Below are 12050 nucleotides of genomic sequence, written 5' to 3' on the forward strand. Positions count from 1 at the left end.
ACATATAATGTCTTGAGTTCATGAGGGGTACATAAATAAACCAGTATCACATCCGAATGAGAGAGATCCTGAGAACTTGAGAGTATAGTTAAGAAAGATTTAAAAAAAATTAAAGTTATTACCTATACCATCAAGGTATATATTCCTTTTCGGTGACTCAATAAAGAAGCCCTAAATTATGGGTCAAATTTGATAAAATTAGAAGTTTAAACTCTAATTTAATAATACAAGTTTATGATTAAAATGGTTATTTCGTTTATTGTTTAGATGACTAATCCTATAATTTAACTTTGGTTTTTTTTTTTTGGATAGATAATTTAACTTCGATTTAAATACGCAATTCACCGGAAATCGTATACGTAAAAAAGAAAAGAAAAAGAAAAAGTGTAAAATGTATATCACGGATTTACTTCCCAGTGCCTTGGTCACTGTCAATGCGCTCGGTTAATCGGTCAAGGTAAAATTCGTATTATGGATATTATTTAAATAAAGAAAAATAATAATCGTAAGGCTATGCAGTGCTACAACTATCTCTTTACGGAACTCTGTTCTCTGAAGGCCGAAAACGCGTACACAGCGAGAAGGTTGAGAGACGAACCCTAGATTTCTTGCGACGCCAATGGCCAACGATACTGCTCACCGGAAACACCGCCGATCTGCTTCCGATGATGACGATGAGAAATCTTCGAAGCGTCACAAACACCGTCACCATCGCCGCCACCACCGACATCGTCACAGCAGCAATAAGAACGAAGAAGAAAGCTGCCGTGACCAGGAGGATAATGTTCCTCCTGTTGCTAATCGTAGATCTCGGCCCGAAGATGATGTCGAGGAAGGTGAAATTCTCGAAGAGGACGAGTCTGGCGTTCGCGAGAACGATAGCGCGATGAAGGAGGTGGATGTGGAATTTGGGAAATTTGAAGCTGATGAAATTTCCGATAGAGTTGACCGGCCCGCTATGGTAAGGTTCCAACCAACACAAATTCATTTCAGTTTGACAAGTTGCTTGCTATTCTACTCGTACATTCTGTATGGCTGCCATGAAATTTTGATAAAAGACTAGGGTTGTTAACTTTTGAAAATCAAATGTACCTTCGAGGGTTCGATTCTCTTAGAGAACGAACGAAGGCATTCTTAACTGTCTGTAAACAACGAACAATTGCCTTTTACGGGTATATATGTATTTTCCTTCGTTTGTGTCAGTTGTCAATTGAGAATTATTTTCTTGTATTTAATTTTAGACTATGATCGAACTTTCATGGTGACGTTTTGTTAGATTTATTCAGTGTTTCTTGCACATGTAAGAATCTGATTACACCTCAAAACACAAGTGAAATGCAAAAGAAGTTTCAGTAGGCGTTTCATTGAAGATTCAGGCTTGCATTTAATTTGTAAGATCTGGTTACGTGTTTACTACTATGCATCTATACTGTCTGACTGTAATTTATCTGGGACTTTGTAATGCAAGCATCTGCACTAAGCACTTACTCTTATTGGGTTTGCAGGAGTGTCATTCAGTGGATGAATCATCTAATATCGATGCTAATTTAATTGTGAAAGCGGGGGCAGGAAACAGTGCTCAAGATCGGAAGACCTCGAAAGTGGACAGTAAGTTCTATAATTTAGGTAAGGACAAAAGTGGCTATCATCTGAAAAAAGACACAAACAAGGAAAACATGATGCTCTATCAAACTGACTCTAGCTGTAAGCACGGCAATGATGGTAGCTTTTCCACGAGTGAAGTGGCTGGAACTAAATACAACAATCATGAACGTTGCCGAGAGGGTCACAGCAAAGGGGATTTTGATCATGAACCTTTGGAGTTAGATGAGAGGCGGCACAAACGAACGTTATCGCCTTCTAAAGGGAGTATTAAGAAAGTAAACAACAATGGCCACGGAAAGGTGGCAATGGATGGAAGCACCTTGGGGAATGGGAAAAGGCCACAGTTAGAAAGGACTGAAGACAAGTCTCAGGATTTTACGCCATCAACATCTCAGGATCGATTCATTGACACATCAGATTGTAGGAGTAGATCAAGGTCAAATTGTCATTCTAGGGGGCAATCTCAGTCTCGTGAAACAGTAGAAGAGGAGGCAGACTCAAAGAGTAGACATTATCATGGTTGTGATCACCCAATATTTGATGATAAAAGTAAAATTCACAATGACTTGGATGATGATTACACTGAATGTGCTAAGGGAGAGGGAAGGCATCGAAGCAGGGATACGAAGGACAGAGGGAGAAGGAAGATGGATGTGGATGGGGAATGGTCCAAGGAAAATGAAATGGAAAAAAACAAAGATAAAGATAGGGGGATAGATAACCAAAAGCATGATGAGAGAGAGAGAGGTGGGAGTAAGGATAGAAGAAAGGAGACGGAACGAAACAGGAGCAAGGAAAGAGGGTTGGATAGGGATAGGAGGAGGGAAAGGGATGTGGAAAGAGATAGGAGAATGAAGGAAAGAGGTTGGAGTAGGGAAAGAGAGGTGCAAAGAGATAGAAGAGTGCAGAGGGAAAGAGGTTGGAGTAGGGAAAGAGAGGTAGAAAGAGATAGACGAATGGAGAAGCAGAGAGGTTGGAGCAAGGAAAGAGAGGTGGACAGGGATAGAAGAGCAGAAAAGGAAAGATGTAGGAGCACTGATAGAGAGGGCAATAGGGATAGAAGAAGAGAAAGGGAAAAAGACAGGAGCAAGGAAAAAGAAGCGGATTGGGATGGGAGAAGGGATAGGGACAGGGATAGGAATGATGATAAGGCTGAATATAGTGATAGAAATAGAGACAGGGAAAGGGTGAGAGAGATGCAAAAGGACCGGTTTAGGGATAAAGAATTTGATAAGGAGAGACAAGACGATAGAAACAAGAATAAAGCCAGTGACATTTTAAGTAGTAAGGACAAGTATGGGAATCTTGAACATGACTATTTTAAAGGTTCTAAGCAGTCTAGGCATTATGATAATGAATTTGGTCTTGATGGGGGAAGAATTAATGCTGTCGAAAAGCATGGTAGTTTTAAGAGAAATACTCGTGAAGGAGGTGAAGACAAGCTAATGAGGTAATTTTATGTATGTATATATGTATTTATGTATATTGGTTTCCTTTAGCTAGTATGAAGTCTATCTGCTTACAATGGCCCAACTTTTCTTTCTGTATAGTGATCACGATGAGGAGGAAGAGGATGGAGACAGCATGTCATTTCAATTGGCTGATGAAGAAGAGGAGGATCTTAACAGAATCAAGGAGGAGAGTAGAAGACGGAGGCAAGCAATCTTAGAAAAATACAAATGCCAGCAGCTAGAGAAACAAGTAGAGCCTTCTTTAAAGGAATCTGAGAAAGGTAAAGTTTCTGCATTTATTTGAATTGGACTACTTTTTTTTTCAATCAGGAAGTTATGGTCAAGCAGAGAAGCCAGCAAGTATGGACTTTCTTTTTGCCAACTTTCTGTGCATGTACTTAAGGTCTCACTCGAAGTTTCCTACTGCACAATCGTAGTACTTCACCCCTCCCTCCCCTCCACTTTCTTATTTTGATGTCAAACAATTTACTGATAGGGAGTTTAGCATCCCACAAAGAGCATGGTTTATTTAAGGTTAGGTTAGTTTGTAAATCCTGTCTGCCTGAAATGTGAAGCACCTCAGTTTGGTTGGTTTTTGTTTTCCTTTTACAGATGAATCTCAAATGGTCTGATAGAGTTTAGGGATTTTAGTAGGTTTGCAACATTGATAGACAGTGTAACTACCTCAGTCTCACTTTAATGCAACGATTTATCTTTCATCAGATAAGGATTCTGCAAATGATTCTTCTCAATCAGAAGCTGCTGCTCATGCTATTCTAGAATTGGTTGATGGGGCGGTGGATGATAGTGTGGCTGACTCATCTTTTGTTGTGGAGAAATCACCACAACAGAATGGAGTAATTGCGTCTGATAAAACTGCTGGTACTAAAGGACTTGGAGAGGGTACTCCAAAGGTGCGCAGAATGCTCTCTTGTATAAGAGGGTAGATTTCTCTCTTTTTAATGAAATTTTTTTCTTAACTTTGAAGTTTTCTTTGAGCTCCATTTTGTGCAATTTTTTTTTTACTTCTGTAGTCATGCTCTTTATTTTTAGATGATGGACCATTTTATAATTTTAAGATTTATTCATATTAATAACTGCAGGCTGAAGGGTCAGATGGATTATTCTGTGATGACATTTTTGGAGAAACACCTGCTGCAGTACGTAAAATGGTATGAGAACCTATTCTTTTTTAATTTTACGTTTTTCCCGTTGCATAAAGGCATTTAGATATTTTTGTTTCCTTCTTGTTGGCAGGGCAAAGGTGATGGTTTGCAGATAGAGAGGAGTGGTCTTCATGACAATTGGGATGATGCAGATGGATATTATAGTAAGTATATGGGTATCACTGTCATCTCACCCGCATGGCTGGCATTTATAAATGATCTATAATTCATTTCTTATTGTAGAAGCATGGCTACAGGATGTGTGATGATATTTATAGTTAAAATGGGAGTCAGATTATATTATGTTGTGTTTAAATTTTAATGATACATCTCATTATAAGTATAACCAGTGTTGATAAACTTGTAGTCTCATATGTTACATGAGTTGTATCGCATGAGTTAAAATGTAATGGAGCTAAAATGTATTAGTTCATTGATTTGAATCAGAACTGAGATGAATTGTGCGATTAGAAGGTTGAATCGTGAAAATCAGAGTGAATCACAACTTCTGATTCAAGTTCTTTTTGGTAAAAAAACTTGAAATGAGAAATACGGTCGTCTTCTGTCGGATGGAAAAGAAGGCTACTTTGGATCAGCGATTGGTCACAATGGTTGGAGAAGAGACCGATGACGATTAATGTGGACGCTGGCGATTATCGTGGATGGAAGTGAAAGAAGAAGCAAAGGGAAGAGGGAGGAAAAAATAGAAAGGGAAAGAAGAAGAAAAATCAAAACAAAAAGTCTGAAATGCTAGGAAATGAAGAGGTACACACGGGATAAGAAAATAAAAAAACAATGGAGAAAGGGAAAAGACAATGTTGAAATCTTTAAATCAGAAAATTATAAATTAAAATTAATTGGGTGACTCTTATCCTACAAGTTTCTTTGATACCCAAATGTTGTAGGGATAGGCGGCCTGTCCTGTGAGATTAGTCAAAGTGTGCATAAGTTGGCCTTGCAACTCACGGATATCAAAAAAAAAAAAAATTTGATGGCTGTTCTTTTGTCGACTCTTTATTGACAATTTTTTTTAAATGTTCTCCCCTTCTCGTGGATACATGCATACCACATCATATAGGTTTATTGGTTTGACATTTCTATTTTTTTCTTCTCTATATGTTTTGAAGTTATTTACTTTTTTTTTTTTATAAAAAAAAAATCTATTTTAGAGTCCACTATTTATATTTATATCTCAACATTATTTATGAAATTGAAACTAACGATACGTGATACACCAAAGTTTGATTTCTGATTATGATGCTCATTTTGCTTCGTGAGTTAACAAATCTTGAGTATAACCATTGACAAACACGTCCATGGGATCCTTGGTCTTGCTTTAGCCTATTCAGAATCTTAATGCTGTTAACTTATATGAAGTTTGCATCTGGGCCTTCAAAAGGAGGAGTATTTGCACCTCTGTATGATGCTGTTGATTTTAATATGAGTGACATGTAAATTAATAGATTTCTGATAATCTTTGTAGGATCATCAATAGGTTCTCTGGTATTCTTGTGAAGTTGTTGACTGGTTAGTTTCATTTTTTATCGTCTATGCTTGGAGGGTTTGAAGAAAATGGTTGTAGGATTGTTAGTACAGCTAGTTTTATATGTTGCTTGTTGCCTAGCCAGATGTGACCTAACTTATGAAATTGAGCGGCAGAAGAAACGGATCACTTATTTTAATAAACTTGGTGCAAATGTACATCTTTATGTGGCTCCTATAGCTTATCTTCTCTTTTGACCAACTGGAGAAATCTTTTGTACTCCTTTGGTTTGGGCATATTTCCCTTCTTTTGTAACTTTCACACATCAACGAAATTTGTTTCTTAAAAAAAAACTCGTTGCTAATGTTTAGTTTCTAAATATATATGTTTCATTTGAAAATGTTTTTAATTCATTTAGTCCTTCCTCATTTAACTTTTGTGTTGAATATAGACTATCGATTTGGTGAAGTGCTTGATGGTCGGTATGAAATTGCTGCTGCTCATGGCAAAGGTGTCTTTTCAACTGTAGTCCGTGCAAAGGATCTCAAAGCTGGTCATGGCGAACCAGAAGAAGTGGCAATCAAAATTTTACGTAGTAATGAAACAATGTATGTTTTGCTTGCTTATTTCTAGTGATGCTATTGTGGTGTTCATTTTGTTGCATGTTCAAGTACTTGATGCTTTCTATTGCATCCTGTGATGTACAGGTACAAGGCTGGTCTGGAGGAGTTGGTCATATTGAAAAAGCTAGTAGGTGCAGATCCAGATGACAAGCGTCACTGTGTTCGTTTTCTTTCAAGTTTCAAATATAGGAATCATCTTTGTTTAGTTTTTGAATCTCTTCATATGAATCTCCGTGAGGTCTTGAAGAAATTTGGGCGCAATATTGGCCTTAAGCTAACTGCTGTGAGGGCATACGCTAAGCAGCTTTTTATTGCCCTGAAGCATTTGAGAAACTGTGGTGTTCTCCACTGTGATATAAAGCCGGATAATATGCTGGTACATTTTCAAGTTTTAATTCCATTGAATTGGTCAATCTTTTCTTTCTCATGATGCTTGATAAAATTTTCAGGTTAACGAGGGAAAAAATGTGCTGAAGCTTTGTGATTTTGGTAATGCCATGTTTGCTGGTAAAAATGAAATCACCCCATACCTTGTTAGCCGGTTTTATCGTGCACCTGAAATAAGTAAGTTTTTTTAGTTCAACCTTTTCCATCTGTTGAATCTGGCGGTTAAAATAGAGCACCTATTTTTATTTTTTAGTTGTTACTGGGCATTTATTTCTCCAAGTAAATTTTAATTTGCACGTTGCAGTTTTAGGGCTGTCATATGACCATCCAATGGATATCTGGTCTGTGGGTTGCTGTTTGTACGAGCTCTCTACAGGAAAAGTTCTTTTTCCAGGTCCTTCTAATAATGACATGCTGCGCCTACACATGGAATTAAAGGGCCCTTTTCCAAAGAAGATGCTTCGTAAGGTACATAGATTTGTCCACGGGACAGGACTTTTATTTAATATCATTGTCTCTGAGTTACAAGTTAAAGTTATATTTTTCTTGCTACTGATGTTTTTTCCCCTCCTATTGATTTTTACAGGGAGCATTTACTGACCAGCATTTTGACCAGGACCTGAACTTCCATGCTTCTGAGGAGGATCCTGTAACCAAAAAGGTAGTTATTAACTTAACCCCCTTTCCTCATTCCGGGTCTAAAACCAATCACTTCTTTGTCTTGTTGTGTCACAGAACTACTGGAAATCTGCTGCTATATGATAACAATTTATTCATATTTTCTGCACATCAAAGATTTTTGAAGCTAAGCATATACCATACATTAAAAGGTTTTAAAATGCTGTTGTGTGTGTGAATGGAATTGCATTTTGAATGTGCCGCTATCTATGACAGCCGTATCTATACTGACTGAGATTTGAATTCTACTTTTGCAGACCATAAAGCGAATAATAGTCAATATAAAGCCTAAAGATATTGGATCAATTATTAGGGGATCTCCTGGTGAAGATCCAAAGATGTTATCCAATTTTAAGGATCTTCTAGACAAAATTTTTGTGTTGGATCCAGAAAAAAGGATGACAGTATCACAAGCATTGAATCATCCTTTCATCACTGGCAAGTGATCAATGTTGCTGCTTTTATGACACCAGCGTTCAGTAGATTTCTTGTAAATTATGACCTAATTCATACAGTTTCTAATCACTTGGTATTGCCAGTCTTCTTTATGATGACCTAAGCTTCTGGCACAATTATGGGATGATTGAATTCAGAAGGGGTCATATTGGTCAGGAGTGGCGGGGTCTTTCAGTCGAATGTACTGTTTCTATTGTAAGACAACTTGCTGAAAGCGTTTCTTCCCCTTGTAATCATTCTTGATTGTGGCCATTATGAAAATTTTGTTCATACTTGCTTTCCCAATTACTTCTTTTATTTTGTACTTGAAACACCATTTCTGCAGTTGTGCTTGGGAGGAAATTAGTGAGGACAAAAAAATCTATTTAGTTTTAGTGCTTTGTTAAATAAAATTTCTTCTTTTTTCTAAGATGGTTTGTGGTTTATATTCAGTGCTTAATTTTTATTTTGGTTATTACTTTATAGTTTTCCTTACTAATATGGTGGCTGGCAAGATGTTATCTTCAGCTGTCCTCTATCTCCCCACCTCTTTCTCTCGAGCCATTTTGTTTCTTGCTTTCAGGTTCTTAAGTGTCTAATATAGTTTTTCCTTCAGGATGTCTGCTTCTGCTCTGAGAGAACCTTCCAGTGCTTAAGTGATTTACAGGCACTCAGGAGAAGGTACCTTGGTTTGTTTTATTGGGAGAAAATTGCGACAGCATTGATATTAGTTAATAAATGTCTGTCTAGTTTATTTTCCTCGAGGATGCATGAGTATTTATAACTATGATTTGTTTTTCATGCAACACCTAACGTACCACCACTGTGGGGTGGTTGGGCACAGGGATATGCTAGCAATCTATCAGGGAATGTACAACCTGAACTTTTATGTATCACCTCTTTATATTATTAATCCATGAATAATATTCTACTTAGTGTGCATGCTATTGTTGTATATTTCCATTGGAACATTTTGAACTATTGATTTTATGATTGTAGTATCTTTGAAATGTTGCTTGGCAGTATCGATTTTGTGCTAAACTATTGTAGTCTTCAGAATTTATTTGGCATCTTTAGTTTGAATGAAACCTAATGATTGGATTGTGCTGATCCATGATATAGTCGTTTATGGAGGCACTTGCATTGGAGAGGTTAACTGCTGTGGCACCATGTGAAGTAGTATTGCAGTGAGTAAAGCAGTTTATATACGTTCTTGTTTCTTTTTGTTTTGTTTTTCTGGCTTTTTTTTGTTGTTTTTTTTAATACATGTGAGATTAGAGCCTAGAAGTTTACTTTTTAAAGCTTCATTGTCTTATTAAGATTTTGTTTTCTTTTCTTAGGGCAAACTGCATATCATCCCCATTCTCTTGTAAGTACTTCCAACTCCATACAGCTATTGCAAGGTTATTTCTTTTGTATATTTCTTAGAAAGAATGCAATGATGCAAATTAATGAAAATATCAAGGATAATAGTCCAATTTCCTTTCTGTTTCCAGTATATGATAAATATTTGTCTTAAGCATAAAAATTTGATGATAATATGAAAGCATTAGAATTCCAGTGTTCCTGAACCAAAAGGCATTGCATGAATGTGACATAAATAGAAGATTTAAGATGGTAATGAGAAATCTAACATATTTAAGGAAGTTTTACTTTTATCATTGAAATGTTATAATGATTTAAATTTAAATTATAAATTTTATTAGAAAAAAGGTGTGTAAAAAATAGTGAAACTATTTGTATACCTGTTGAATAAAAACAAATTTCAATTAGAGATGCATGAATACAAAAGGATGATTAGCATTGAGCGATCAACCCAAAATCCCTCTGCAATTCTTTCTAAGGTGAGATGAAAAGGTACTAGGAATCATAAGTTCTAGTGTGTGGCAGGAGTGTTGTAATTAGGATATTTTTGTAAATTTCATTCCTATCTTCTAAATTGTTGTTTCTCACAAGTCATAAGAAACGCTATGAAAGTGCACATCACAATTTGATTTCTGTGCCACTTAAATTAGTTGGTTAAGGGAATAATTCTACTCAATTCTTGAGGGAACCTATTCACAGGGTACCGTGATTCTTTTGTTATTTATCCAGAAAATGCCAATAGGATTCTTATACGTTTAATCCTTGAGTGGAACTCATGCGGAAGTGCTTAGAAGCTTTAACTTACTTTAGATGTAGAGTTTGAATTTTGAATTATGTTATTATCATTTTGCCAACGTGTGAGGTGGGGGGAATCGAACTTCTTATTTCGATGTTGATTTTACAAACACTATTTATTATCTTTATAACTCAATAGTAAATAATGAATCAATTTTATAAATAATATTGATGAAGTAAATTTTGATTTTATTAGACTTTTTAAAAATTTGAAGTCTGGGATAAACATTTATGTCTGAGACTTGGGGCGACCACGGACTTTAAAAATAAGACTTTAGAAGAAAGCCTGTGACAAGTCACTTCTAGATGATTCAACATTTTGGAAGAGGAGTAGAAGATCGAAAATCAAATGACCTTGTGAGATGTCTTTGTTTCTGTTAAGTGTTGGGATTTACAGTTATGAACACAACTGGACCTGGACCACATTCTTTGGTGCTGTGACTTCATGAGTGGTGTCTGGGATTCTTTTTTCCAGACGTTTGGTATGATAAGTGTTCGTCATTGAGAGATGTCAGTGCTATGATAGAAGAGTTCCCTCCCCAATCTGCCTTTTGGGGAGAAAGGCTGGTTTCTCTGGCTTGCTGGAGTGTGTGTGTTTTAGGGGTTTTGTGGGGCAAACGGAGCAATAGGATATTTATGGGAGAGGAGAGGAATCTTAGGGAGTTGTGGTCCCTTGTTCGTTCGTTTTCATGTTTCTCTTTAGACTTTGATTTCAAAGACTTTTTGTAATTATTCTATAGGGTGTTATCTCGCATAGTTGGAGTTCCTTCTTGTGAAGGGAGTTCCCCTTTTTGTGGAATTGGTTTTTTGTATGCCCGTGTTTTATTTCACCTTTTTCTCAATGAAAGTTGTTATTTTCATCAAAAGAAAAAAAAAGTTGTGGACATGAGCAATGAAGTTCTCTGTTTCGATGTTGGAGAAGTCTTTCTATTGGGTGCTCGTGATGAAGTTCTCTGAATGAACGTCAGCATTCCTTTCAATTCTCTAATACTCTGTTTTGTGTAATTGTTTCTGCACAAGTGAAAATTCCTGAAAGTGGTTGGAGATTTTTTACGACCTCCACCACTATTGTTACTTTGACACCTTACATTTTAGATGATTTCAAGATTTCAGACAATGTGCGTCTGGGGTTTGTTCAGGAATAATCCCTCTAGCTCAAAATTCAAATTGACTTGTTTATGCTCATAACCTTATATCGTGACTGCCTGTTAAAAAAAATTTCTTATGCCAAATTCTATCAGATTCTCATTACGATTTTAATATTTGTAATGACACATTGGAATTATAATTTGATCAATGGTTCTGTTGCATCTGCTTGTCACATTGTGCACATGGTATATTGTAGTTAGTGCATGAAAGACATGCGTATAAATTTAAACTTTTTTTTGTTCTTCATGCCTATTGATAGACAGGTCTTGCTGTCTTGTGGATTTGTTAGCAGAATATCTTTGATATTGTTATGTTATTCTTGTTTCACATTTGTTTGCTGTGTTTTCTTCCAATCAAGCCTAATTTCATATGACTTAGCTTATTTCATCCATTGTCATCCTCTCAGTTATTTTATTTTTTATTCTTCTTCTAGATACTTGTTATACTAGTATTATGGATACTTAATTTTACTGCATTTGAGATGAGTGTACGCTAACTAGTCTCCGCTCTGATTAATGTCAGCTCTATACAGGACTTGTTTCTGTGGCTGTATGTGTGTGTGTGTATATATATATTATTTGTTATGGCTGCCTGAGGCCTAAGCCTTATTCACTGTTGCTGTCTATCCAGCAGTAATGTTTGTCAACAGTCTATTTGGATTGATTTTGAAGTGCTTAAAAATAATTCTTTCCTTGTATATTTGAGCACGTCTAAAGTCAATCCAAACGTAGCATAAAGCTGATACATAACAACAATTTCATCTCCAATGAGGTGTATATGGCTGTATGTAATCTGAAGCACCGTCCCTCTTAAGTAATATTCCAGGACGCAGGATGCTGATATTCACTTTTCCCAGGGATTATCTCGATTAGCTTCCTGTTCATCAGAATTGACCACGATCTCGGAAGATTTT

General features: G+C 36.4%; 1 protein-coding gene across 9 annotated transcripts; it reads left to right on the forward strand.

The window, feature by feature from the left end:
• The first annotated feature begins 427 nt into the window (after positions 1-427).
• On the forward strand, positions 428-11824 carry LOC120081407 (Protein kinase superfamily protein). 9 transcript variants are annotated; one of them, XR_016530680.1, is made up of 18 exons: positions 428-961; positions 1506-3055; positions 3156-3337; positions 3780-3970; positions 4160-4228; positions 4314-4386; positions 6157-6313; positions 6413-6455; positions 6576-6704; positions 6778-6892; positions 7020-7183; positions 7302-7376; positions 7651-7831; positions 7933-8044; positions 8445-8509; positions 8951-9015; positions 9169-9197; positions 10371-10800. XR_016530680.1 is itself a non-coding variant. In XM_090315556.1 (14 exons), the coding sequence occupies exons 1-14, from the start codon at positions 620-622 to the stop codon at positions 7950-7952; spliced, it is 3291 nt and encodes a 1096-aa protein (XP_090171682.1). In that variant the 5' UTR covers positions 428-619; the 3' UTR covers positions 7953-8134. The 9 variants fall into 9 exon arrangements, 2 of the variants coding, with proteins under 2 accessions (XP_090171682.1, XP_038892177.2); XR_016530679.1 differs by lacking the exon at positions 10371-10800 and adding an exon at positions 11660-11824 and having other exon boundaries at positions 6413-6704; XR_016530677.1 differs by having other exon boundaries at positions 6413-6704; positions 10185-10800.
• The last annotated feature ends 226 nt before the right edge of the window (positions 11825-12050 follow it).

This window comes from Benincasa hispida, chromosome 7 (assembly GCF_027475165.1).
Source record: "Benincasa hispida cultivar pf3 chromosome 7, pf3_genome.v1.1, whole genome shotgun sequence".
NCBI classification, from domain to species: Eukaryota; Viridiplantae; Streptophyta; class Magnoliopsida; order Cucurbitales; family Cucurbitaceae; genus Benincasa; species Benincasa hispida.